The sequence below is a fragment of the Coturnix japonica genome, chromosome 13 (assembly GCF_054131305.1).
Source record: "Coturnix japonica strain WE chromosome 13, WE-NBRP24, whole genome shotgun sequence".
Classification (NCBI taxonomy): domain Eukaryota; kingdom Metazoa; phylum Chordata; class Aves; order Galliformes; family Phasianidae; genus Coturnix; species Coturnix japonica.
The window spans coordinates 13,056,282-13,080,220 of NC_140675.1; the positions used below are offsets into that span (position 1 = coordinate 13,056,282).

Consider the following 23,939-nt stretch of genomic DNA (forward strand, 5'->3'; position numbering starts at 1 on the left):
CCTCCTGCTCCATGATTCTGCTTCTCTCCGTTTGCTCATACCACAATAATCTCATCAGCTCTCACAAAGATGCTCATCTGATTTATAGCAGCATAACCGGGGACAGAATCTAGTCAAGCTAATCAGAATCAATGTGATACTCCAGAGTGAAAATCACATGGGAGATGCAGATTAAAGACACTGGCAATTAACTCAGACCTCCTCATTGTTCCCTGGGAGACAGAAAGTTTACATTGGGTTTTTTTTTTCTTGGGGTCACATGAAAGGTCTCTGCAGAACAATTTCTTTTATTATCCCAAGGAGTTTTCACCATAAAAATCCCCATCCTTGTGCTCTGCCAACATTTTTTGCAAGTTCTTGGCTGTAATCCATCCAAGAGCAGGTTATTTTTTCCTTCAGTGTCGGTTAAGAAAAAGGGGGAAAAAAAATAATACAGAAGTAATTATCCAGGGAAGGGAAAAACTGCACCAAAACACCAGAATTCCACTCTAAGCTCTTCCAATTGGCAAAGCCAAACACCGAACTCTTTTTGGTATATTAAGAAGCACTGATGGCTACTGCTGGATGGACTGCTGCAGACAAACCAACAACGAGGTGCCACCAATCAACTGAAAGAAGTTAGGAAGACTGGCGTGATTCTAAGAACTGAAGGTACAGCATACAGAACCAAAGGTACCCCAGAGGCTGCACCTTTCTTATGGTAGGATTTCACTTCTGTGATCTCCCAAACCAGCTTCATGTGCAGAAATGGCCCCCTTAAGCACAGCAACCAAAATCAGTACATCACACTTTGATCAACCCCCATAAAACACGCCCTGGGTTGACTTCAGAATTGCAGGTGCTTGTTCAGCTCAGCATCCGACTGGAGCAGAAGGTGAGAGATAGAGAAACCAGAGTGTTTCCAAACGATTGGAAGTGTTCATCTTCATTCATATAAACAATTTGCATTTAGCCTTTTTTTTTTTTTTTTTTTTTTTTTTGGCCTAAACAAGGTCCTTTGGGGACAAGATGGTCATTATCTGCAGCAAAATCAATTATGCTGAACTGAACAGCAACTGAGTGCTGTCATGATTATTCCATTTTGTTGGTTTTGTTTCTTTACTTTTATCTCATTTCCCTGGCCGGGCAGCAATACTTTTTTTCTACAAACCTCATCAAGACAAGATACAACAACATAAACTCTGAAAGCTATTAATTACTGTGATGCTCTCAGTAAGTTTTATAAGGCCTCCAGCATTCATCTCAGAAAGCCTCTTATCTGTATGCTTTGTCCTCTCTGGAGCATCAATTTGGCTAGCAAGCACTGGCCAGTGAATAATGGAGTATTCCTCTTCTGGATGCATGCTTGGCAGCCAATCAAATCGCTATTTTTGAAGTCAATTTCATAATTTTAATTATTTCCCCATGACACACATTGTTAAGTAACCTGTGTGGTCAGAAAAACAGGTTTTATTGTATTCTGAGTAATGTCCTTTGAACAGATGCTTCTCCCTTCACTTTGAGGACTTGCTCACTTAGCAAAGTTTAAGCTGTTCCTGCATGAACTGGGAGTGGTGCAAAGCATGCATCTGCTCTGAAAAGCTGCAAAACAGAAAGCAAAGTGAAACAGCGCAACCTTGCATTCATCTTGGATTAGTGACAACCTCTCAAGTTTGTTCCATGGAAAGTGATCCATGGTCAACACTACCAAATCACAGTGGATCCCAAAAAGCAGAGCACAGCCAGCATGAAATGAAGTTGGGCAGGTCATGTTATGTGTGGCTCTGAACATCGTGAAACTGAACTTAAGAGCTTAAAGTGGCATCAAACCTCAGCAATTTCTGCTGCACAATAAAGGTTTGTTGCTGTCTCCCCATTTAGTGATAAATAATGCAAGATCTTCATCTGACAGCAAAAACATCCCTGATTTCAGATGACTGCTGCTTATAACAAATCACATCTCAGTCCATATTCATGAGGTTTGATTTACTGGGATAATTATCCTGTCTTCATTGTTTGTGTAAAGTATCTTATGCACAGGGAATGTACTTAACTGCTTAACTTCAGCAATAACGAGTCCATTATCATATAGAGTCATAAATCAGAGTTTCATAGCAAAGCTGAAAGATGAAGCACCTGCAACAAAAAGGGAACCTACGCCAGCCTGAGAGCCTTGCTGAAAGCTGGGTGTGCACAACAGAGCTCCTCCAGACACCACTGGGACCTGCAGCAATTTGGGGTATTAAGCCCAATACAGCAAGGATTTTTGTTATCACTAATATTACTCCAGAAAGCCACACCTTGCTGCAGAAGCCCCCTATTTCTGCCTTGAATACCAAAATCTTGAATATCAATTTTTGAGATAGGATGAAACCCTTCCAAAGCTACAGAGCACACAGCAGGTTTCTGTCCAGCCCTGGGTCCTTCTAATACCTCCCATGTGTTGGTGGGCCTGGTCCTGAAATCAGGATGACTCTGGCTTGTGCTACATGGGACAATTCCTCCAAGCCTCTAAATTAAAGGTTTTTCAAAGGCAACTAGTCCTTCCTCTTGGAAGCACATTCTGAGATGCCTTCAAGGGGCTGGATATTTTTAGACTGGGTATTCAGCATGAAAGTTCTTCAAATGCAGCACATGACGTTTGGTGTGCTGGCCAAATGAAGAAACAACAACAACAAAACACCAACAAAACTCAAACCCTATTATTTAGATGATGGCCAAAACTTCTCACCCAACTCAGCACAGATAAGCACAGCTAACACACATCTCCAGTTAAATGACACAGGTCTGGTTTAAAGAATGAAATGCCTGACCGAGAAAAGTCCCTTTTGAACCAAAAAACATTATCAATTCAACAAACTCTTAAAACAAGGGCACCCAAAGTGACAGCTGCTTCTGAAAAGCGTGGCCCACAAGGACTACGTGTTGCATGCATACACAGAATCGCAGCTTGAAGCCTCAGGCTATTTCCATTTCCTTCTGTTTGATAAAATAGCCATAGAATCATAGCATGGTTTGAGTGGGCAAGGACCCACATCTGGCAGATCACAGCACGGAACAGTATTTTACAGAGAAATGGGAAAAACGGACCTTCCCCTTTCCAAACCTGGAATCTCATCCCATGATGTGAATCTCCTCAGCTGACCCATCTGCAGGACAGTGAGCAAGGTAGGTATCGTGATGGCAGCAGTCAGTAGCACAGAGACAAAGCAAGCTCCCCATCAGCACACGGAACAGTGAATCAATCCATGATTAGATTGAGATAGCTCGCACAAGTTCCCAGGAGCTTTTCTCTTCTGATGTACAGGAGCATAGAAAAGGGAGCTTCACATGCAAACAAAAGGCCTGTGTCAGCAGGTGGCCAGCAGCAGGTGGCTGTCACTGCAGGCTGTCACACTGCTCAGGCAGCCTGCCGTTGTCTCCAGAGTACAGCATCCATAGGAGGACAAATGAAGGAGGAAGTGGGTACCATATCCCCAACTTTCCATCCCAAACTTTTCTTTTTGAGCAGGTCACCACACCTGAAGGGCTGTGACACACTCCCAGCTTCAACAAACCAGGTGCGATGAGCTCTCCACCTAAGCACGCTATCAAGATAACTCCTCAACCTCTTGCTGCTGCTGACAGTTCCTTTAATGCTGCTCTATTTCCAGACATCTTTAAGAAGGTGATTCAGCTTTTCCTTTCTTGGGCATTCTCATCATGTCGTGCGCCTGCTGGGCTGTCTTCAGCTCTCATGAGCACGACCAGGTTTTTCTTTCCTCCTTCTGACAGCAGTAAGGGAGATGCTGAATGCAAAGCAGTATCCTCTGAGAATTCCCTTGCAAGGGCCTTCTGATGATGGGCCAGAGATGTGTTACCTGCAGGACTTGATTAACTTGTTAACGGAGATGTCTTCTTACAGCAAAGCCTCGTAGAAGCAATATGCACTCAGAAGCCAGGAAGAGAGTCACGAATCCGAGCTGCATCCAGACAGTAATTTCAAGAGCATCTTCTAAGGAAACCTCGTTGGAAAATGCAGATATTTCTGGAATGCACCGTATTAAGAGGAAGCCATGGAAAAGGAAAACCAGCCCTCACCAGTAGTGTCCTGACCCCTCAAGTTGCCAAATATTCTCCTGTGTTGGACAAACATTTCCTTAAAACTTGCTCTCAGAATTCAGTCATTTGCACCTACGTCCTTGAAGGAGGTACAGAGGAGGTTTGTTCCCTTGATCTCCCCTTGCTTCTACCCCACTGCAAGTTACTGCTCCTTCAGCTTTGCCTCCCAATTTAAAGTGCTATTATAGCCTAAATCATCTTTATTTTTCCCAAACTGTGCATCTCAGCAACCATCCAATGCCCTCGTATTGCATATATAATGAGGCTTCTACAATCAGACCTGGCTGCTCCAGGCTGATGGCTATGAACATGGCAGCATTTTGGTTCTTCCAATGAGGCTGTCACTAATTCAAACTGAATTGGACTTTGGTTAGGTGAGTAATTCATCATTTGCAGTGTGACAATACCTATAATTACTGCTCTTATTGTTATGGCTGAAATTCATATGCAGTAAAGGGATCTTAATATCATGCCAAACCCCACAGTTAATTTAGGTTCTATCTCCTTTCATTTATTCTCTAATAAGCTAATTAGTTCATATAATTTGCCATTGAACATGCCTTTGTAACAAATATATACATGAATTAGCCTATTACACAACAAATGAGGGGAATCAAAACATGAATCACTTTCAGGATTACATAAGGAATTATCATCCTTGCAAACACCCATGGAAGCAGTTACTGTCCTTATTACTTTCGGATTTTGTCTGCGCTGGGTTGGCTCTCCTGTTTGATGCTTCTCACTCTTCTGCTTAGGTCAGCAATGTCTTTCACTGTCTGTTGTGCCCTACCATGGGTCCCATCTGTATGCCAGGTTATCTGCAAGTTTAGGATCACTACCACAAAGCTAAATATCTTTCAACTTAGCTTCTCAAATCCAAACTCTGACAGATGAGAAAGCTCAGCCACGCTGCCAGCTTCCTGCACTGGCATCCCATCCACAAGGAGCAAAGAAATGCAGATTCCCCTGTCAAGGTCTGCTTTTGATTTTGTTTGTTTGCAGACCTCACAGCATCAGATTGCCCTTGAAAACTCATGGGCACAACTTGCAGTCACTGTACTCAGAAGATTCCTTCCCTATTTCACCTGTGGGGCTCATTTCACCAATCTGTCTTCTGACAGCTCTTAAACCGTACTAGATTTCAAACTCATTTGGGATAAATCATGAGGGATGTTTTATCCAGCTGAGTCTTAAGACTGCCATTATGCAAACGGGAGGCTCGCCAGCCCTTGAGGTTCAGTCCTCTGTCATAACCCTTGCAAAGTACCACGTATTCATTATTCCCCAGAAGGGCTCAGGACAATTGGATCCGTCTCATTCAGAGCACAGCACAGTGCTTTCTGCCTGGTAATTCAATACCAACTCGCAGGGAAGCTCCCAGGCTACGAAAGCCATCAGTTCTGCTTTCTGCACTCCTTCCTTTGAGGCCTCATCTAACTGCTGACCTGGTGCTACCCAGCCTCAATATTAAAAGTAACGAGAGCACGACTCAACAGCTTTATTTGTTAAATGTTCTCTGCTTATAGCAATTGTTTCGATTCACCACCCAACCTCTTGCAGTAATGGTTTACTCTTTCCACACCCAAGCTAAGCAACCACATTACTCCCAGCAGCTGCTTCTTTACTTAAGAGTTACGTTGTTCTCATCTCCTATTCTGAAAACTCAGAGAGATAAAGATATAAGAGTGTTTGTCTGGAAACACTCTTTAGCATTTGGGTGACCTAAATGGCATTAAATTCATCCATAAACCTGCTGGCATGGGCTAAAGTGATCTATAGGTGCAAGATCCAGCCTTGCCAGACCCTTTGCTCTTTCCAAAGGTACCAGCTGAAATCTTGGCTTTGAGCCCCTGACACCAGCAACAGTGCAATTTGAGGTGTGCTGCTGCGAGAGCAAACAAGATGCTCAGAGCAAGCAAACGCCTCCTCGCAGCCCTCAGATAAAATGACAAGTTATTATGTTCATATTATAATATGAAACCAGAAGGAAATTCAGCAGTGGAATTTAGAGAGGTGAACGAGCAATTACTTGTCATTAAGAAAACTGAAAGGAGATTGTCTCTCTTTCAGGAATAGACGTCACTTGCTCTTCAGGAAGACCAAATAAAATAGGACATGTAGCAGAAAGCACAAAGAAATCGGCATCAAAAACAAACTGCAAAATAAAGGCTGAAAACCATGCACAGCTCGCTTCAAATCCACCAGCCCTAAGAGACCACAGCCTTGGGACTGCGCAGATGAGCTCTGCAGTGTTCCAGGGCTACAGATGCACTGGAAATGCTTTGGTTACTGGAGTATGCCTTATCATTTGCCACCCATGAATTGCTCCCCAGCCTGAGAGCCAGCAGCACTGTGGTCTCCAGTGCAGAGCTGTACAAGAGGGGATCAAGTCAGACTCCAGCCCCACATGAGTAGACATCTCTTCCCACATATTCTACCCAGAACAGTCTGGGTTATTTCCTCCTCCCATAGCATACCATGCTAACCAGTATGACCTTGTGACTCTTGATTCAGGCCCAAACGTTGCCATCATGCTAGCTGCTACATTTCAGACCAATATTAAATCTTGCTTAAGGACGTAGACATTTTTCTCCATTTCCTGATACTGCAGCAATAAATAAGGACCCCAGCTCCCAAAGAGATTTCCTTCTTAGGATTTAACCAGGTCTAATCTGCAGTGCCACAACTTGCTGGATTTTTGTCTGCCCAAAGCATTTCCCCTCTCATCCAGAACACTGAAAAGTGGCCATTCCCTCAAATCTCTCCAAGTGCTCTCTTGGAGCACTGGTGCACAGTGTCTAATTCATTTACTCTACATGTCTTTATGTGCAGCTTCATGCAGGTGGCAAGCAAATTCCTTTCTCTACTGAGGCATTGATCAAAATCCTCCCAAGCAAAGGATGAAAAAACAAAGAAACAGGAAACCTTTAGAGAATCATACCTGAAATATAGCTATCCAGGCATAGCCAATATTATCAAAATTGATAGCTCCATTGTGTGGGTTTACATCCCCTGCCATGCATACGTTGTAATACTGGTTCCAGTTTATGCAGGCATTCTTGCTGCTGAAGTCAGGGTTGTATAAATTTGGGGTGTAGGAGTCCATGCTCAAGGTGCACTCCACCTTGTACTCCTTCCTGGTTGGGATGTTGGAGCATTTCTGCATGCCGTTCTCACGATGGGATGAGCAGATGAATGGATTCTCCTCTGCTTCGTCTGTGCGGTAGTACGGATGCAGGAAGGTAAGGTTATACGTCCTGGAGGGGAAGAAGGAAAGATGGATGAGAACAGGTTGTCAGAGAGGTGGCAATGCCTCATCCCTGCAGACACCCACAGTCAGGCTGGTCGGGGCTCTGAGAACTGATGGAGCTGTGGGTGTCCTTGCTCAGTGCAGGGAGTGGGATCAGATGGCCTTTAGAGGTCTTTTCCAGCTCAAACCATTCTGTGAAAGGCTACACAACAACAAGAACTCTTCCTGCAGCTCCACACAACAGCTGCCATCACACAGCCACCCCCCCAGTATCATCTCTCTCTGTGCAGTGTCCCCTCCACAGCTGCACCCCTGGAGTAAGGAGCACCAGTGCCCATCACGCAGTGCAAACCCAGCACCTGCTTCTCAGCACATAGAGCAACCACAGAGAAGCAAGAATGATAAATACTTCCAAAAACATCATTTATGCTGCCTCTTTCCATGGCCAAAAGTATGACCCTGAGTCTGGACTGTATCTCATCAGTAGGAGGACAAGGTCCCGGTGACTACATCCCTCTGAAGTGCCTCCCTTCTGCCTGCAAATCCCAAAGCCCAGCAACTCAATGCCAATTCCTCCCATTTCCATCTCATCAGACAGGGGACAGCAAGTCACAGCTGAGACGTCAGCCCTGACCATTGCCTATAAAGCTGTTTGCTTACAGCGTCCTATAAGGCTCCAGTGATCTTTCAGTTAAATATCACACTGAGTTTTCTAAGTGAGCAAATGAGGCAAGACTGCTGACAGCTGAAACAAAGTGGTAAAGAGAGAGGAAAAAAGCAGCTCAGGTGCTTCCTAAAAGCCAGGGCTGGTAACTTTCTGTTTCCAGATAAGGGTTTTAACAGAGCTCTTCTGATGCTCAGATCATGCTTCAGATGACCCGAAGGCAAAGCTGCTTTCCAAGAAATTTCCCCCTCAGCACGTCTCCAGGATGAGTGAGCTGAACTTTAATAAGGAGAGAGGCAGCTATGGGCATCCTTCTGTTCTTACAGAAGGAAAAAGCCCACGTTAACAGGAACTGGGTGCAGATTTAATTGGCCTGGATAAATTTATAGAGCTCTGTTAGAGAGAAGACAAGCAAGTGCTCTAATTGCAGCACGGCAGGGATGTGCCTTTTCCAAGCGGTGTTCTGAGTCCAGGTCTCTCTCCATAGCAATGGATGAACATTTGTGGGGCACATCAGCACTCACTGCTCAAAGAAAGAAGGTGACAAGACCTCCAGTAGCAGATCTGCTGTGCTTAGAGTGGTGGGAATCTAAGATGCAAGGATCAAGCTGGAGATAAGGGAAAAGGCAACACAGATCACAAGACCAAGTGAAATGTGGGTTGCAGACAAGCAGGTAATTCTTCAATACAGGACAGCTGTATATTTTTCTTTCAATTTGTTCTGAATGTTCCCAACTATTGAATACGTGCAGCTCTAATAATTAATGAGCAAGTGATATTTTATATGATGGCCTGAAATTGCTCCCCATGACCCCTGAGTAAAGCAGGAGTCACTCAGCAACTGCTCTTTAGGAGAAAGCAATTGCTGCAGGGCAGAGCCAACGGGAAATGAGCCCTGAACAACTTTCCTGAACAACTTTTTCTTCTGCCAATGAATAACCTGAGATGGGTGCTGAGATTCATCCAGCTGCAAGAGGAGCACAGCAGCGGAATTGGGTATTGTTGGCTGTGCATAACAACTCATTCAGCAGCTATTTGCCTCCCATCACACAACACTCCCATTTCCCCCCAGACACAACTGTAAAATCTGCCTCCCCGTAGCTTAGATTCAAGAGACAAGGAAGAAACACATGAAAAAATGTTTTTCTTTCAGCTTTCTCTTTCCTCGCCCACGGAATGGTTTCACTCGGAGAAAATTTCCATATAAAACAAGCAGAAGATAAAGGTAAGCACTGCACCAGCACCTTGTTTGCTGCAAGATCAGATGCTACAAGCAGAGGAGTTTGTCACACAAAGGGGGTTATGGTGGAAGTTTGCAAAGAATTAAAAGGCACCGAGACACAGGGATGTGTCTGGAGTTGCTACAGGCTGTGGGCAAAGACAGCAGAGGAACTTGAGTGAAGAAACAGAGGGAGCAGAAGAGACAAGCAGCAATTTATCCTGCCTTGCCAGCAGCAGGGAGCTCTGTGTTGGCTTTAGTGGGTACAGAGGGGCTGCATTCAGATGCAGAAAACAGGAACTGGCAAAGCTGCTCCCTGAGTCCCTAAGGAAACGACAGATGCTAAGATGTCTCACATAGTACCTTCCCATCGAAGCACCTCCAGTTTGAGTTCCACAGCCCTCCACAATTCTCATCAAATCCTGATGAGATGAATTACATAAACCCAAAGCTTTGGCTCTGGTTGGGCAGCTCTCAGTGCCCAAACCTGCTGCTTGCAGCACAGAGAGCCACAGGCAAGTCTCACAGCCCTTAACCTGCACACCTGAAGCTATGCACTGAACTGAGATCCCTGCAGCAAGGCTGAGTGATCCCGAAAACATCTTTTGCTCTTTCTTGTTTCGCTTAAAGCAATGCCCTTTGATCTGGATGTGCTGCTCCAGATGACGCTCCTCCAGACTAGAACTGATCACAAAGGAAAATTTCCTCCGGAGCCAGGAGGAGCTGTGAAACTCTACAAAAACTTATTTCCTTCCCCACACCCTGGAAGCAACACCAGCAGCAGGAGTTCCCCGATCGCAAAAGGCAGTTGGCAGCAGGTGGGAGGGAAGGCTCAGCATGCTGCAGCTCACAGGCCAGTGTAATTAGGATTCTACCCAGAGCAAAGCTGGACTTGCAAAGGGAGAGGGACCATCTGGAGGGATGATTGGGTAATTAGCAGCTATGGCTGCACAAGCTCCTTTCCCGGGAGCAGTTTCATGTTCAAATGCAGACATGCATACGCCTGTGCCAAGAACACTGCCCATGGAAGAAGTGCTCAGACAGAAGGGCTGATGCGTCAGTGTGATGCTCTGCTCCAATCTCACAGCCAAGCCCCTGGGAGCTGCCTCTCCCACTGTGGCACAATGACACACAGCATTCAGCCACACGAACTGCCTTTCACACCATGGCACAGTGACACATGGCATCCAGCGCTGCACGCAGCTGATTGCCCTCCCAGCTGCAGGAGGGACACTTATGCATTGACCTGGATGAATCATCTTCATTTCAGCCCCCAGAGGTGATCTCCACCCTCCCAGTAGAGGCAGGGCAGGGATACAGCTAGTAATGTGCCAGCCAGTTCTGAGGGAGCCCATGCACCCAGTTCTATTGAAGGGGAGAACACAGCCAGGCTGGAGAGCCATAGGACCAAACCCCATCCCATTCCTTGCCTCTCTGTTCAGTACACATTGCAACTTGAAAGGCTCTCGATGAACCAGTCAGATCTCAGAGGCTGCATGTTGCCTCTGAGTCACAGTTTAGGAAGCCCTGTGCTGAAGGAGAAAAGGCTGCTCGCAGACACGCTGCCTCGGGCTGTGATCTAATAAGCTGCGGAGAGACGCAAGGGAGAAAGGCAAAGAACGACACTTTGGTGGCTGTGGGAGGAAAATAAAAGCAGGAAAATAAAGCACAGCTTGATTGCAAAGAGTGGATGAAGTTTGGTGCGGTTCTGCCGCTAACTGGTTTTATCCTCTCTCCCTTGCTCATTTTTGCAACATCCCCCCAGCCCCTCCAAAAAATAAAATGATAATTTACAAACTAAGAGTCCTGCCCTCATCAGGCCAAATTCAATCGCAGCAGGGCCAGTTCCTGCCCAGCCCTTTTCAAACCCTTCTCCTTTCTTTGTCTACTTGGGCACACGACATCATGAGCATCAACACGGCTGGGAGGGTCCCACAGTGGCACAGAGAGAACAGTGGGAAGGGATACCCCAACCAGCAGCCAACACTACCAGTTTAAGACCTTCTTCCAGTTCCCCTGTTTGAAGGTCGTACTGGCAAAACCAAAAAGGGGAAAGACAGGAAGAGAGCAGGAATGAGAAGCAAAGAGTGAGAATCCCCAACATCCACAGTATAAATGAATGTGCCCTGTCAAGACCACCTACCTCCACATGCACAAAAGGTCAATCGGGCTGCCCTGTTTCTTGCCAACAGGCACAGTTCAAAGAACTTATTAATGGTAATGAATCCACTAATCGCGAGACTCTTGAGCTCCGGGGAAAAGTCATGAGAAACTAAGCCCCAGAATGGATCTTGTTATCACATTAGAAAGGATTAACGCCCCTTTCTAGGCCAGCTGCCCAGCGTGCATCTTTCTCTGAGCTTACAGCAGCTTTGCTGTATTGCCCTGGGTATGTTTATGTGTAGGAAGGATAGAATTGAGCAGGAAAGTCCATCCTTTCCCACACCAAGGGAGGCTGAAGAGCTCTGCCCCATCTGCCCCAGACTCAGTCCTCCCATGGCATAACACTTAAGTGCTGGAGCATGGTGTGAGCACAATCCTGCTTCAGCTTCCTGAGGAATGGAGGAGGAAAGAGAAAAGGCAAGAAGCACCAAACAGGCTCATGTCCCTCTGAGGGAAGGCTGCCTTCTGGAAGAAACCCCGCTGCCAACCCATCTCTGCAACATGGAGAGATGCCGGGAGGAGCAATTAAGCAACCCTCAGAAGTACCTTTCAAACTGCCAGCTGCCTGCCTGAGCTGTGTGTTCCTTTGCACAGTTCTACAAAAGCCAAGGAGCCAAAGGCAGTACAATACCAAGCGGATACAGAGTTAATTAAGACCGAAGCGCTCACATTAGAACTGTCCTGCAGCATTAGATAAATACGAAACACTTCACAGCTCTCTCCCCTCTCCTGCTTCCAACCTGCTGAGCCCTCTGAAAGGCTCCACGAGGAAGAAAAACACTCCTCTGCATAACAACATAACACACGAGTGAGGAGCAGCAACAACACACTGGGGGTGACCCAGATCCTTTATTGACCATGGCAGCATCTCCTGCTGGCAGCAGGGAACCAAAGGGGCTGTGTGGGGACAGCAGATCTGAGATCTAACAGGTAAACTGCTGGTCAGGCTTGCTCTTCGGAGAAGGCTCTCAGACCAGGCCAGCCTAAAAGCTGGGTGAAATTTCCCTTTCATTTCCTACTGCTGGCAAACTCCTACACTCAGAGCCCATCTTAGTACTGCCATTCCTGCTGCTGCATGATGCTAAGTGAAACTGCCCAGTCACTGAGCAATCCAGGAGCTGAAGGGGCTCTGAAGCACAGAAGCCCCCAAGGCACCAGAACTGATGTCCAGCTACGGCAAGGGAGTCACAGCCTCACTCATCCATTGAAAATACCATGGGGAGCCCTGCCCATAACTCAAGGCCACCCCTTCAAAGCACTGGAAGGAAACCTGAACCAGGAGCATCACCTGCTCAGCACAGGGCACCATCCACCCATCCAACCCTGCACTGCCCATGGTTTGCTGGAGTGCTGGTGAAAATTATTTCAGGCTGAGAACAACAACAGTGGGATTTAGTAGGACTTGGCAGATGAGACTAGATGACCAGCTTCTCATTCCTACTTCCCTGCAGAACTCCACTCTGTTTACTTCTATCCAAAACCAGAGCTTAACTTTAATCCCACAGCCCCTGCCTGAAGGTTTGGATGTTGTTTTGTTCTCATTGTCAGCTTTCCCTGGGAGGGGATGGATGGTCAAGGCTCTCAGCAGTGATGCCAAGCACAGCAGCTCAGCAAAGGGATAGAGCAAGTGATGGATCCTCTCCAGTCCAACCCTGGGCTTGCGTGTCCATGCTGCTTTGCAGGCAGACAGCATCCTACTGCTGGTCAGTGGGAAATGCTTATCTGAGGCCAGAGCTGTGAGTTTTGGGCCATGTGTGCGACATCTTTCCCTGTGACACTACTCCTCATTCACTCAATGCCTTCAAACCTACACAACTTACTGTTGGGGTGATGAAGGCCACTGGATCAGTGCACACACATTATCTCAGTGCCTGGAAATGTGGATTTCCTGCCAGTTTCCTGTGGTCTAAAGCTTACCCAGCAAAAGAGACTCAGATGGCAGCTCCAGCCATCACAGCAACGTTTTCTCTGAAGCTCCTGATGGGCTGTGAAGGAGGAAGGAGAACACCTCACAGTGCTCCTGCCTCATCAAACAGCTCCCAGGACTGATCACAAGGAACCTGACTGCTGCAGAGTGGTTGGGACCCTGATAAGCAGATCCTGTGATGCCTTTGATGCTGCTAATAGCCTTTACCTAACAGCCCACTTCCTAGCTGCTTAATATCTCTACTCAGCAAACAATCATCTCATGATTAGTTTTAAATCTCCACTTTGCAGGAAATAACACAGTATTTTAGACACCTGGTCCAGGGTCTTTGGAGGACCCTCCCCATCCAGCTATAGCTCTGTGCCACCACTCTGCTCAGTGTGAGGTAGAACAGGGTAAATCCAAGGGATGATACCTGCTCATTTCCAAGACAATACATTGCGGGCAGCAGATGATGACAGACATAATTAGAGGCCATATCTCCCCTTGAAGAGCTGGAGCTGCCCCAGTTAGTTACCTTCAGGCATTTCCTCACCTCTAAACAGCTCGTATCTCCAGCAACCTTTAAGAGGAGACTTTCTGCAAGGATTTGTTCTGCACACCTTGTTCTCTGCAGGGACGCTGTCAACTCACATGCAGTCCTGATTTTGTTTGTGATGATAAGACAAGTAAGGGTAGGGCTGCCCTATGACAGGGAACAAGCCAACAGCCACAGGCCACCCAATGCCAGCTCAAAGTGTAACAAGTGATGGAGCAGGGCCAGACCCATCCAGGCAGCCGGACTGTAAGAGAGCTAGAGACAGGTACACCTACAGCCCTGCTGAGAGCTTAAGTGAAGGGCCACAGGCAGGGTGGGGGGACCCAGGTAAAAGTCATCTGGGCAATTAAGGTCTATTAGCACCTGCAGCACCTGGCAGGGAAGCTGTTCCATGCAACCTGCTGAGCTTGGAAGAACTTAAAACTAAAGTTTGCATCAGTAGGTGACTGGATGTGCTACACATTCCTTATCCCTGTTTCAGGCTGAGAGTGGTACAAATATCTTCTAATGCCTTCAGCATCATGAGACATATCTTACTGGTCCTACAGAGACATACAGGGTGTTTCAGCAGCATCTCGATTCCACTGTATGTTCTAGCATGCACACTCCTGATTAACCTTGTGCTGAAATCTGTGCCATGATGGGTGACCTCCCAGACCCAAAAAAAACAAGAAAAAACAAGAAAGCCACTGCAAGTCCTCAGAAAGCTGCCAACAAGAAGAACCTCACTGGACTTGGGAGTCCTGCAGCCAGCAACCTACAGTGTCCAAGTGCTGGGAGGGAAACAGGACTCAGAGGATGTGCTGGGGGGACCACTTCCGAGCACCTCAACTACCACCACCAGTACCACGGGCTCCTCCATCATGGAAGAAGGAGAAAGGAAGAACAGGAGGAGACCTCTGCTGTACTTACGTTGCCAAATTCCTGTCCAGGAAACACCTGTTTCTCAGCAGCCCTGCCCAGAGCTGCACACCGACGATCCCAAAGATGAAGAAGACAAAGAAGCACAAGAGGAGGACGTTGCCTAACATAGGCAGAGTATCTAACAGCAGGGTGACGAGTATTCGCATACCTGGGGGGAGAAGGAGAAAACAGGTTAGAAGAGCTGGGTGATGGAACAAACAGGGTGTTCCATGCCTTGCAGCCAGGGCAGAGGAACTGGGATGCTCCATTCAGTCCTGCAAATCCCTGCAAGGCTCTCTGTGAACATGTACCCACATCAGGGGCTCCCCAGCACCTGTGCTGCCAGGGACAAGCTGATTTCTGTGCAAGAACTCTCAGCTTGAATACAACAATGGAGAAATGAGTGAAGCTCGTGGGGCCGCAGCAAACCTTTGTGTCCCCATCAGCTCCTGGTATCGCTCCCTGCATGGACTGAGCAGGAATTGGGTGCTGCTCCAGGGCACCTTCAAACCCAAAGAGAATGCCAGAATAAAAAGGGAATGAGGACTTACTGCTCCACAGAGTTTAAATGAGCCTTGGAAACACTGACCAGCTCTCATTTCAACAGTGGATAATTGATGAGAGGAGGAATAATGAAAAGAGCAAGAGACAAAAGCAAGTGCTAAGTCATAGGAAGGAATAAAACAAGCATCATGAGCCCAGCACTCGGCAGAGAATGGCTCAGGTTTAACACATGATGACAAACCATGCATCTGCAGGGCCAAGTGGTGACACTGCCACCTTTGGAAGCATTTTGTCTCACTAAAAAGTGCTCAGCAAACTCTTTTAACCATCTGTGTGAGGTCTGCTCCTCAGCCCATCAGCCACCCCATGAGGGAATGGGATTTGGAGCAACCTGGTCTTGCCTATAGTACAGGTTAGAACTAGATGATCTTAAAGGTCCCTTCTGACCCAAACAAGCTGCACTCACACCAATGCGAGCTGCTTTCCCCCACTGATTTCCAGCTCCAGTTTCCAATGCTCCTGCTCATCCTGTGATGCTCGTGGGCCTGGTGAAAGTGTCAGCGGTGCACCATAATGCCTCAGCCCTGTGCCTGTCTCTCTTACCAAAAAATGCTTAGAATTCCTCTTTGTGTGCCAGACAACATTTTTCTGCTCAGCTATTGCTGGTATTTCGTGTTGTTTGGTGGCACTGTTCTGGAGATGGAAGCCCTCTATCTGCTCACTTGTCCGGGTGCTCGGGGCCCTCAGCAGAGTGCAGCTCTGCCATGGGAAAAGTCCACGAGCACTGCCTGGGCTGAAACGAGGATTTCTTTTTGTTCCCATTCCATGTGAAATGGGTTTGGAACCACACAGCAGAAAAAATAAACATAAAGCAGCAAAACGGGCTTGAAAAAGCAGCGGCCACTACTAAAAAAACCCAGCAACCACCCAAATTACAGCCCCTGCCAAACGTATAAATCGCAGAAATTGTATTTTTCCAGTCATTTCCAAGGAATAATTTCTAATAGAGACGATGTTTTTATTGGCTGGGGTTCTCCTTTCTTTTCTTAACAAATACAAACGAAATCATCTCGTGGGTGAATTTATTGTGCCTGGAAGCACGATGCTAGCAGCACTGGCTGGAGCCCAGGAAAGTGCCCAGGCACCACATGGATACATCGCTGGGCAGTTTCTCATGGGTCTCTGCAACTGCATGCCAGGCTTCAGCCTATAATTCATATCTGTTTTGTGGCTGAAAACACTGAATACTCTGGATGGTGGCATCCCAGCACTGGGGCCATGGGCACAGACTGAGAAGTGGGGGTGTCCCTCCTTCCCTGTTGGAAGTGGAGCATCCCTATGGATGAAAGAAGAGCAACAGAACGTCGCTGGAGACCCCAAAATCCAACACACAGAGGGTTTTTGTTATCCTTTCTCTATAGGCCCTGGGATTATGGCATTGGTTTGAAACACTGACAGCAGTAATATGCCAATCAGAGGGAGCTGGTGTTTCATAAACAGGTAAATTTGTAGTTATCTGTCCTCCAGGAATGCTGATCCCAGCCTGGAACTGGTTTGAGATGCTGGTAATGGTGTTGGACCAGCCTGGATACCCACCATGCTGGGCAATACCAAAAATGAGCTTGAATCTTTGAGTTTAATCTCATACGCTATTAACAAAACATGATAGTTTTCTGTTTCTGGTCTTCTGACCAAAAGACAGCCTGAAAGCTGCACTTCAAAGCTCCAACATCAGACTGACAAAAAGAACTGCACATCTGTCTGAAGCACTGGAACTGAAACTGACCCAGGGGAGTTTGCTGTGCTGCCTGTAGGTGTGCCGACGTGATGGGCAATTTAACCCAGCAGGATGCACAGGAAAAGTGGTTGGACTTGATGATCTTAATGGTCTTTTCCATCTTTCATGACTCTATGACTGGTGGGGTGTGACATTCAAACTTGCTCTTAAAAAGACCCCAAAACGTACTTTTTTTGTTGTGAGAAACATGCATGATTTTCATGCAATGTTGCTGCTGCATTTTGTATTGAGCAGAGTATGGTTAAGAGTAAAGAGCAATGAAATTAGTGCCTTACAAGGGTCGCTTAACAGACAGCTGGCACAGCAGGAAATTATTTCACCTTGTTGGTTCGTCTTTCAAATTGGATTTAGGAGACAAGCAGCTGAAGCCACTCGAAAATGGATTTAGGGACCACTTGAACATTCTTACAGTGGACGAACCCAATTTTGTTCTACACGACAACAAACCCTCCATGGTGTTTTACCAACAATGGAGAATACCACGTTTCAAATCCTGAACACAGAGACTGAGAGACCTTAAATAACCCTGAGGAAAACAGTGAGCCCATCCCCAGCAAGAAGATCTCTCTTAGAATGGATCTCTCCCCTTTCTTTATGGGACCTTTGCTATTTAGTGGGAGATGGGAGCCTACTTGCTTCAGAGAGTGCACAAGAATGCTGGAAATCAGCCACAAAAGTTTGACATGTCAGGTATAAAATCTCCCTTGCCCTTTGTTAACCCCACTGCTACTAATAAACGATGTGTAAATTCACATTAAAATGAAAAGAAACCAAAATCGATGAGCTCGCCCTTGGCAGCAAGAGAAGAGGATAGCACAAGGCTTAAGGCAGAGCTCTCCAAAGCCATGCTGATGGTTACTTACTTGGAACCCTGTTAATGGCTCGCAGCGGCCGCAGCACACGCACGGTGCGGATGGCAGACAGGCTGACGTTGTGTCCATCCAGGGAGTACTCCATCATGCTGCAGGGAAAGAGAGAAGAGATGTCAGGGCATGGGGTGAACCATGGGCATGAGACTGTGGAGTGGGGGAGAAGCTCCTCCTATACTGTTGATACAGGATATAATGGATATTTCCAACCCTGAAGGGCTGTGAGCAGCACAGCACATGGACAGCCAGCAGGCATACACCTAGTGAGCTTCTATCCAAGCAGGACTCAGCACAGCAGAGAGCTGTAAATAGGGAACACAGAGCTGGGGCTCCCCACAGCTCACCCTTGCCATTATCCCATTGTGCACAGCTCTACATCAATGAGATGCTCAGATGGTACATGCCCTACCCTCATCCCAGCACATTTTCACACCAGCTTATCCATCCTCCTATGACCAAAGTACGAACAATAAAGCCAACAAATGACTACAAAGTAGTTTTGTTTTCATTTTATTATTAAGAATAACGAACATTTTATTTTTTATGCTCAGTCTCCATTTCACATAAATATTTCTCTCCCAGGTTGGGAAGGACATAAAGTTTAGTCAGTTTTCTTCTTTTATAGCAATGAGTAGCAAATGTGGGTAGTAGTGTTGTTTTTTAAACGGGGTTATGGCTAGTTAGCATGGCTGTAATTACAATTTATGAGTATGACTACGGGGAAGCGCTTGTAAATATATCACAAATCTCTCACCACGTCTGTTCAAATAACGTCAGAGCATCGGAAGAACCCTATGAGTAAGCTGCTGGATGCCACAGAGAAAGAGCATTGAAAGTAAAATAATGAAACCAGCAGATACAGAAAGAGGAAGGCAGAACTGCTGGCAGAGGGAGCTTCAGTGGAGAGATTGTCAGGTTAAGCATTCTCCAGTCAGGATGGACCAAAATGGTTATGTACCATCAAGAAAAAGTAGCCATATTTTCTGGATTTCAGGCAACAGAGAAATAAGGTTTGGTTTAGTTCCAGCCTTTCTTGGGAATATCACTACGTGGGTGTCCCTGTACTGCTTATTTGGTGCTTTGCTTCGCCCTGCAAAGTTTGCCTGGGAATATCCAGATGTTTGCTTCTCTTTTGCCTTGGACTTCAGCTTCTTGGTGTCACCTCACAAAATCCCTGCCATGACACGGAGGTGACTTTGCTCCTTGAACCAACTCTGTGCCCAGCAGTGACTTGGGGCCAGGCATGTGATAACCTCCTGGGGGTGTTGTTTTTTTCCTGAGACAGTTAACATTTCTTTATAAATCAAAGCCACCTTAAAGCTTGTATATAGGAACTCAGCCCAACATGACGAACAGCTTGAAAACTCAGCACACCAGACCTTACACCCAACATGTGCTCAATGAGCAGCCAGAATGGGGCTGCAGGGACCACACAGTGGAGATCCCATTCCCACCTGCACTGAGGGGCCAAGCCAGCAATGGGGCCTCCTGGAAGCTGCTCTTGAAGGAACAGGGACAGCATTGTCTCAATGCAAAGAGCAGAAGCCTGAGCCTGCTGGCTGGCTTGATCCCAGCAAAGCACACACACAGTTTATCAGGTGGATGAACACGTGGGTTTTGCTGTAACTGAGACAGTTTCTGAACTCTTAATAGCACGTGAAAGGAGTATGAACTGCTCCATGCACCCATGTGTTTGTTTAAGGGCCAGCTCTTGGGGCTCCACTTGGAGCTCCAATAGTGCTGATGAAAGATGAATAATCCACAGTATGGCCTAGGAAACAGCCTTTATGACTCCAACATTCTGGATTTCCATGACACTCCACTTAGGATTTCAAAGCAAGTTACCCACTGTAGCCATCTTGATCCACCTGATTGACAGTGATGGGTTCCAGGTTGAACTTGTTGCAGTGAAATCATGTCAAGCCTTCATGGATGAGTCCAAGGATCCTTTGCCAAGGAGTAGCCTGGGGTCCTCTTCACACTGCGCTTCTCAGCCAAGGATACCTTGGAAAACTCCAATGGAAACTTGCTGAAGTTGGACGTTTGGGATATGCACGGACTAGAGGTGAATCCCCACAGCCTCCCAGTAGTGGGAAACAGGAGGCACAGTCTTTGTCTGCTGCCATGCTCAGCTCCCACTCCTCCAGCTGTCAAGATAAAGATGTCCAAAGCACAAACCACATGAGCCTGCAGCACCTCCAGGGAAGGATGCACAAGAAACATCTCTGCTTTCAGCCTTTGCAGGCAATATTTTTGATGCTTGGGAAACGCTTTCAACTTGGCTGCTGGACAGACCCAGGGGTTGTGAGCTCCATTTGCTCTGAAATTTTCCAGGGTACATTTCTCAGGCGAGCAAAACATGAAAGGGCTTTCAGTGCTGGAACAAACTTCAGACACAATCTGTTGCTAGAGGCAGAAGATATGTTTATTTTGTAGTTTCCCTGCTCACCCTCCTTTCTCTTTGGTACACTTGCTTGTCAGCCAAATCAGCTTATTTAAGGACACCGAATGGGACAAACAACGTAGGCAGCTCTGTGCAGCACTTCTTATCAGAAACACCTTGTAAGAACTGCATCACATCCATCTAGCATTTGGAAAAAGCACCTGTTATTCCAACTGTGTGCCCCTTGCTGTATGGCCCAAATACACTCAAGTACAACACCATGATCTGTTTGATGGCTCTGCCTGCCCATCAGGAGAGCTCAGCATGGGATCCTGTTGGTGTGTTGGTTATGGACATCACATTTCTGATCCCACATTTCCCCTACAGTCACGCCCCACTCTTCTACTAAATGTTTAAATGTTGCTGCAGCAGCTTGGGAAAGAAAATAGTAATTATCATTGACTGTTGTTGTTCTTGCTGTTCTTCCCTAGGCTGAAACTTCACACTGGTTCAAAGCAGCTCTGCTCAGGAGGGCTCCTGTTTGATTCAAGCCTGTAGGGCCGTTCCAAGCTGTATGCCAGACAAATAACGTGGATCAAAATGCAACTCTAAGTGCAGTTAAGATTGTACGTTGCTAAAGTAAGGGTAAAAACGGACCAATGTATTACAGGAGTTCTCTAATCAACCCCAGGCTGGTCATTATAAAACCAGGAATTAAGAAATAAGGCAGAGCTCTGTCATTAAAGCAGTCTATCCCTTCATAGGGTACACTGAGCAGGTAAGAGAGCCTGGAGTTTCTAAAATCCATCTATTTATAGAATAAAGTCTTAGACCTGCCAAGTTTTCAGTTCACACAGTTAGAATTTTGCAGGAGCTGATGTCAAAAGCAGACAGATCTTCCTTGGGTGATTCCACAAATAAATTCTATCTATTTATTAACACATCCTACACAAATAAGCAGCTGTGGGAGACAGTACATAAATATAAACCAACAGGAGTTTACTGTAGACATGTGCACGCACTCATAATTTGGGAGGATGAGCAACAGGAGCAACAGGAGCTGCTAGTCAACTTCTGGAGAGGCACTTGCACTGGGATTTCAACTTTCTCCAGCAGATTTTGGGCTTGATTGCCCTTGTTTGGCTAATTTCTGTCTCTGTCTCACTCTAATGGTGCCACATGGCAGGAGCAGGACTGAGCTGCCGTGTGCTTTCTTCATCCCTTCTCAAGATGGAAACCTTACTGTGAGCACTGGGTTGGATCAACACACACCTGGTTTGACAGTGACCAAAGGATCCCTAGTGGCAACCCAAAGGCTTTCGCCCTGACAGCCACACTGCAATCCATAACCTGGTGTGGTTGCCAGAGGTTAAACCAAATGAGACTTATGGGACTTGGTGCTGGCTGGAGCTGGAAATCTTACACAAGATGTTATGAAAACCAGCCAGGACAACCTACAGATTTGGGTTCTCTGGGGTTTTCTGGCTTTCACGTCTAAGGCAACGTTATGAGGTTTTGTTACTGACCCCGCCATCACGATGAAGAAGTCCAGGCGATTCCATGTGTCTCCAAGGTAACACTTCTGCCCGAAGATCCCCAGAGCCACCATCTTGATGACCATCTCCACCGCAAAGAAAGCGAAAATGAAGTCGTCAAATGCCTGGAGACCAGCAAAAGATTATTACAGTCAGTTCTACTGTGTTCTCTTACCATGGAAAGGGAAAGCAGAGGCACTGTACACCCTGGCAGAGGCTGCAGGGCTGGGCAGTGGTACCAAAGTGCCACCTACTGAGCTTAGAAATATGACCTACAGCACTTGGTGGGCGATGGCAACCCTTGGGTATAACTACTTGGTAGGTCTGCTGCCCAAAAAGCTTTAGCATTAGTCTCTGGCATTTCCATTTGAAGGCCTAGGTAGATTATTGGTAAACTTGATGGTGTCCATGTGGAAGCCAAGTAGCCAAGTTCCCACTGTATACCCATGTCCATTCACACTGCTGTGTGAGCTTCACCTCCTCTGAATATTACCTTATCCCTTGATAAACTACAGGTTTGCTCCATTATTTCACTTCATTTAATATCTGGCATCCAAATGTCTCCATAAAGGAGTTAAGGTTTTTCTACCCCATTTTCTGGCTTCCGTTAACTCCTGCAAGCTGTGACAGAATGGAATAGCAATGGCTTTAGTCGCAGCCCTTTTCAGCCTGAAATTCCACTGGAATAACACTCTGTTTTTCACAAATACACTCAATACGTTGTTATCATCCAGCCAGTATCAGGCTTTGAAAGGGGTAGGAGCTGCTGAGAAGGATCCCATTCATCTCCTTTTAATGCTGGAACACTCAGAAGCAATTAAAGCAGCAGATACACAAGGGATTCAGATGCATTGAGCGTGTTGCACTACCATGTGTCAGGGCAACCATGAATGCCCAAGTGTGTCATGTTCAGAAACCCCTACTACATGTAAGGCTTTCTGGGTATCCTGGGGACATGATGGGTCCCAGCTCAGGGCCAGCCTTACCTCCAGGATGGTGCAGCGCTCCGACTGACACTCCACATCCTCGCAGGGCTGGAACATGCCCAGAGTGACGCAATTCAGGAGGATGACCAGCATGCTGACGTGCTCGAACCAGGTGAGAGGATGCGTTAAGGAGAGCACACATTGCCAGTAGGAAGCTGGGGAACTGCACAACTTAAACATCACAAACCTTTCACTCATCACACAAACTGAAAACACCCCCCAGCATCCCAGATTTGCTAAAGTTTAAAGTCCTGCATGGTTTCTAAGCTTCATGGAGTTCAACTCAAGCTCTGCATCAGGACTGTGGATGAAACCAAATCAGAGCCATCATGACCAGCACAAGTTTTGGCAGGGCCAGCCATGCTGACAGGCTACAAGATGGGATGTAGAGCACAGGGAGCTCAGCACAGCTTCAGGGACAGAAAGGGTTCCAGGCTTGATACCTCCACAGCCACCAAAAAAAGACTGCACTTGTCTTGCAGGATCCACCAGTGCTCAACATTAATAGTAGCAGCACAGTAAGTGGTGATTTGCATCAGTGCAAAACAGGCCCAGAGCTTATGGTTACTGCTGTTGGTATAACTATTACAAACAATAAAAAAAGGTTCTGGGGAACTAAACAGGAGTTTCATGCATTAAAGATGAATGAGAGAACTGTTCTTCGGGAAATAATTGGAAACATCTGTGTATGAATAAACCTTTATGCTTTCAAACACATGAGTGTATGTGAGTGAGGGATCATGGAGAGGGTAGAACGTGGGCATTGTCTTATTCCTGATAATGAAAAATTGCCTTCTTTGAACTTGCCTAAAATGGAAATACATGGAATAAACCAAACAACTGAAACAAATAAAACCAGGCTTCCATGATGGGAGCCGGAGCAGGTGAGCTTCTGGCCACAGCCCCAGAGCACTCGTGTGCTGCAGCAGTGCCAGCACTGGTCTGTTTTAATTCCCCCCTTCCTTTGACTTTGTTCTGATTTCTGACATTTTTAGGGGCTGTCTGGCTCTCCTTTCCTCTCAGCTAATTAGAAGCAGAGCAGTAATCCTGCTCCATGGAGTGAACAGCCCATGTCAGACCCAAACAAATTCTCACCCATGACCACATCCTACTTACA

General features: G+C 46.5%; 1 protein-coding gene across 4 annotated transcripts in view; it reads right to left on the minus strand.

Moving 5' to 3' along the window:
• Nucleotides 1–23,939, minus strand: part of CACNA1H (calcium voltage-gated channel subunit alpha1 H) — a 194,335-nt gene that overhangs the window by 83,661 nt on the left and 86,735 nt on the right. For all 4 annotated transcript variants that reach the window (XM_085513923.1, XM_085513921.1, XM_085513922.1 and 1 more), the window contains exons 3-7: nucleotides 22,823–22,934; nucleotides 21,828–21,961; nucleotides 17,913–18,010; nucleotides 14,757–14,916; nucleotides 7,025–7,340 (exon numbers count right to left, since the gene is read on the minus strand). In XM_085513923.1, coding sequence (XP_085370049.1) covers nucleotides 7,025–7,340; nucleotides 14,757–14,916; nucleotides 17,913–18,010; nucleotides 21,828–21,961; nucleotides 22,823–22,934 — 820 coding nt within the window. The remainder of the gene's footprint in view (nucleotides 1–7,024; nucleotides 7,341–14,756; nucleotides 14,917–17,912; nucleotides 18,011–21,827; nucleotides 21,962–22,822; nucleotides 22,935–23,939) is intronic.